At 37.5% G+C, this 4,687-nt stretch overlaps 1 protein-coding gene across 1 annotated transcript in view; it reads right to left on the bottom strand.

The window, feature by feature from the left end:
- CCDC141 (coiled-coil domain containing 141) overlaps positions 1-4,687 on the bottom strand; it is a 177,912-nt gene that overhangs the window by 31,464 nt on the left and 141,761 nt on the right. The window contains exons 16-19 of the mRNA XM_011356729.2: positions 3,855-4,034; positions 2,913-3,038; positions 1,037-1,225; positions 28-207 (exon numbers count right to left, since the gene is read on the bottom strand). Of these exons, the coding sequence (XP_011355031.1) occupies positions 28-207; positions 1,037-1,225; positions 2,913-3,038; positions 3,855-4,034 (675 nt within the window). The remainder of the gene's footprint in view (positions 1-27; positions 208-1,036; positions 1,226-2,912; positions 3,039-3,854; positions 4,035-4,687) is intronic.

The raw sequence follows: 4,687 nt of genomic DNA, 5'->3' as shown, positions 1-4,687 counted from the left end.
TGAAGGATGATGTTCTGAGTTGCTTACAGGCTGCTGCACTGATGAGATGATGTTCACTCCCAGGGAAAGGGCCAATCTGTGGAGATGGTCTATATGTGCCCGCTTTTCCTGAGAGCGACTGAGGTGAACCTGGGCATCGTGAGCATTATCCAGTTCCTTTGGCTGTTCTAGAAACTCCAGTCCTCTTGATTTGAAGAGATGTTCCAGCTGGAATATAGGGCATTAACAATTAACTTGAGTTTCATATTTTTATGAAGATGGATTTTTTGGAAGCCTATTTCCTTTAACATATTTTATTAGCTGGCAAAAATGCCACCAAGCCCATCTATAATTATCAGTGTTATGGCCAAATAAGAGTTGCAATGCTGCAAATGAATAGGGTAATATTGAAGAGTTAATGTTGTCAGTTCTATTGAAGAAGAAAACACTTTTTGGTCATAATCTAAAACTTAAGCAAGATCTAGGTCTATGATCTGAGTAAATTCAGAGGCCATTTTAAAGGGATATCAATATATCTCCATTTTCTGTTAATAGACGCTATAACTGAATTTTTGCTGAGCACTCTATGATGTTAGGTACTCGAGATACAAAAAAAAATGATTTTGTTTTCTCTCAAAGAGCTTACAGTTAAGTTGCGGGGCGAGTAATGAAGAATCAAGATGCTAAAATGACAGATGTGTGGGATAAACAATGAGAGTTCTAGAAATTAAGAAGAGAAGAAAATCACTCCAAATGAGGTAGGATTGTTGGAAGGAGAGACAGGATCTAGACTGTGGAGAATGGAGAAAAGGACCTGTCCGGTAATGGCAGCCTGAGAGTCAAGGTGTTAGGAATATGTGTGCCATCTTTGAGGGACCAAAAAGAGCTGTTTGGCTAAAATGTAAGGGAGGATAGAGGTAGAGTGAGAGAAAACTTTAAGGCCAGATTGTGGAAAGATTCTAATAAGCAATTTGACTTTTATTTATTATATGATAATTTATATTTAATTTCAAAGTTTAAGACTTTGTGTCTTCCAGATATCTATGACAAGTCTTACCTCTTCCTTGACTCGGTGGAACTGGACTGTCTTATACAGGATGTCCTCGTAGTCTTGGATTCTCTCTTTCTGTTTTTGGTGGAGATGAATGAGGTCCTTCAGCTGTTGAGACTTCTCTTTCACAGGGACACCTTTGCCACTTAGCTCTTCTGATTCTTTTATAATGTACTGAACCTCATCATTCAGTTGCTAAAACGTTGAAAGTAGTAAAAAAGATTCCAGCTTTTAGAGCTTTTAACTTTACAAAGTTAAAAGCATATAAAGATGTAAGTAACCAATCATTCTCTCATTTAACAAAAACTTGTTATGAGCCTCACTTCCACCTCTGCAAATCCAGGCATTCTGCTTAATATTAAGGATACATTAGTTCATCCCTATATTCTCAGAAAAAATTTTAATTATAAGCAATGCAAAAAAAGTACTTCGAAGTTAGGTGGTAAAATGCAAAATCATGTATTTTTATAGCACACCAAATATTCTAGTCACGGTATTTCAGATATTTTATAAAGGTTTGATCATCTCTGATATTTAATACAGACTAGAATCAGGTGGTATGTTAAGAACACCAAGAAAAGACAAGTGTATTGCTTTTCCTCTGTGATAAAAGAATGATCAGAATGAACCACAGCTGAGCAGAACAGTAGCTACGTTGTTGCTTTAAAAGTGGTCATCTCAGAATCCACAAATAGCTACCACACGTAGGGAGGGATAAACCATCTTCTCTTTTATCTAGTACTACTCAGATATCTCTCATAGAAATCCAGATCCTGAGGTAAAATTTGCAAAGGGTGGACAACTCAAAGAGGAAGCTACTGGAAATCAAGCACGTGGGCATCAGATATATGCATGTCATAGTGACAGGGCTAAAGAAGCTATACAGTCCCTAATTTAGAGGATTTTACACATACACATACTCACACATGTGTAGGGGAACACGCACATGAGCACACATGAAATGCAAATAAGCATAGAGTATGTCAATAAACCTAACATGTAGGCTAATTGAATTTTCTACCAGTGTGGAGGAAAGAGTTCACTGGGGACTATAATGATGTGTGTTTTGTGTTGGGTGCTGGGTGGGGTGATTATATATGACACTGGTTTGTCTCAAAGGAACCTAAGTTAAATATTCCCTAAAAGAATCTTTAGTTTTCTGATTCTGGGATTCTTTAAAGCCAATACTTACAAAGTAGTGACAAATAGAAACACAGATACCTTAACTTTCCTGTAAAGAACAAGAATCTGGGCAGGAGGATAAGACTAGCAACCATTTTTGTCAGTGGTGTCAAGTTTAGGAGCAGCAGGAAGTGGGGAGTATGGAATGCATTAGCAGTCAGAGGCTCTGAACGTGACTCATGGTTTTATCTCTCATATCCTGAGGGCTTTCTGACAGGGAAAATAGGAGAACAAAGCAAAATTCCTGAGAGGGTGGTATGAACCTGGGGTGTCAATCAGTGGGGACAGTGACATCACGGTGGTCATTTCTGGGGCTGAGGGCAGCAGAGCCTTTGTGTCAGAGGTTGCTCATCCTTATTCTGAGATGATTTGATCTAAAAACACATCTATATTCCTTAAGAAAGTGATTAGAATGAATATATATGAGGAATACATTGATAAGGTACTAATTTAATATAAATTAAAACAATCTAAGACAACTTTAAGAACATTTTGCAGCCCTAATATTTATCATCTAATACATAATGGTGCAGAAAAACAGTATGAAAAATGTGTTTTTTTTAAGTGGGTTTTTAGACAAGCAATATTTTAGTTTAAAAAATAGTAATTCACTAGTCTGCTAAAATTAATTAGGTAAATTGCAACCAAGCAGTTAAAAATGTTTTTCCATTCACCCAAGTTCATCAGTTTGTTTCTTCACCTGGAACTGAGCCTTCATTGCATTCCATTTTTTCCGTAGACCTAAAATGGTCTGGAGGCTCCCTCCAAGGTCAAGTGCAGTCACAGACATAAGTGCTTCCTGAAGAAGTTTTAAGTTGTGAGTAGTCTGAAATAAACATTGGATGGTTAGGTGTATGTTTTCTTTGTACCACTAGTAAATATGTTATGATCATTCCAGTGATGACATGGTGTGTTATCAAACTTTTCAATCCCCATGAAAACACTCATCACCTCAAGTGACCTCATGGTTCTAAACCACCAATGAACAAAAGTACATTGAGTTTCCATTACCTTTTCTAGTTTTATTGTGGTAAAATAAGCATAATAAGTTTTAGCATTTTAATCATGTTTAAGTGTGCGGCTCAGTGGCATCAGTATATTCATATTGGTGGGAAACCATCACCATCATTCATCTCCAGAATTTTGTTGTCATCTCTAACTGTAACTCTGTACCCATTAAACACTAATTTCCATTTCCCCTCCCCTCAGTTCCTGATAACTTCTATTCTGCTTTCTCTATGAATTTGACTACTCTAAGTACTTCATGTAAGTGGAATCATAATATTTATCCTTTTGCAACTGGCTTATTTCACTTAGCATAATGTTTTCAAGATTCTTTCATGTTCTACCATGTGTTAGAATTTCATTCCTTAGTAACTGTGATCCCCAACCATTTTGGCCCCAAGGACTGGTGCTCTTATGGGAATCTAAAGCTCGATGATCTGAGGTGGAGCTGAGGGGGTAATGCTAGCATTGAGGAGGGGCTGCAAATACAGATGAAGCTTTACTAGCTCTCTCACCACTCACCTCCTGCTGTGCGGCCCAGTTCTTAATAGGCCAGGGAGAGGTACTGGTCCGCGGCCCGGGGGTTGGGAACCCTTTGTTTATGAGACTGAATAATACCCATTGCATATTCCCTCACCTTTCTAAGTTGCTCTTTGAATGTGCCCCACTGCTGTTTCACAGGCTTGCTTGCAGTGGCTTCAAGTTGCCGTGCCATCCGAAGGAGGCTGAGTTCTTCCCTTTCTGCCTTTTGGCTTTCAATAGTGTTCTCCATAATGTGGACTTTATTTTTCACACTTAATATTTCATTCTCTTTTGCCTGTTAAATTAACAATCCATATAATGGCTTTTCTTTCTGAAGAAATACAACATTTTGCATTTAATATTCTAGGAGAAAACCAAAACAGATCACAACCAAAGCAGAGCATGGTTCTGATATGAAAATAAATCAGAAATGCCTGTGTAGATGAACAGCTAGGCTCTAAGAACCCATGTTCCATACTCAAACATCAGTCCTGGGTTCTTCAAGACCCCAGTGGTATTTGAGTCCTCTGTATTGTCTGGTTATTTCCTGCAGCTTGAGGGGGTGATTGAATGAGCAATGGGATCCAGAAATATTAAAGTCAAGATTTTAATGCATAAGTTTTAAAGTGTATTCTATCTTTCATTTTAACACACCTAATAGCAGATGTTAAAATCTCAGGATCAGGGAATATGACAGGGCAGATTGTTCTGGGCCATTTTTTTTTTTTTTTAAACCATCCCATTGTATATATTACAACCAGTTGCCCTTGTGAGCAGTTCTTCAAGTTCCTCCTTTTTGTAGAAACTAAAATGTGCATCTATATATCTTTATATTTGTATCTCTACCGTGTAACAGAAGCACAATATCTAAATTTAAAACTTCCTTTCTGAACTTCTATATGTTCTAGCTGACTAATTTGAAATCCTTCAAACAATGGTTTTACACAA

The sequence above is a fragment of the Pteropus vampyrus genome, unplaced genomic scaffold (genome assembly GCF_000151845.1).
Source record: "Pteropus vampyrus isolate Shadow unplaced genomic scaffold, Pvam_2.0 Scaffold2, whole genome shotgun sequence".
In the NCBI taxonomy this organism is placed as follows: domain Eukaryota; kingdom Metazoa; phylum Chordata; class Mammalia; order Chiroptera; family Pteropodidae; genus Pteropus; species Pteropus vampyrus.
This window is presented reverse-complemented; position numbering and strand designations above follow the sequence as displayed.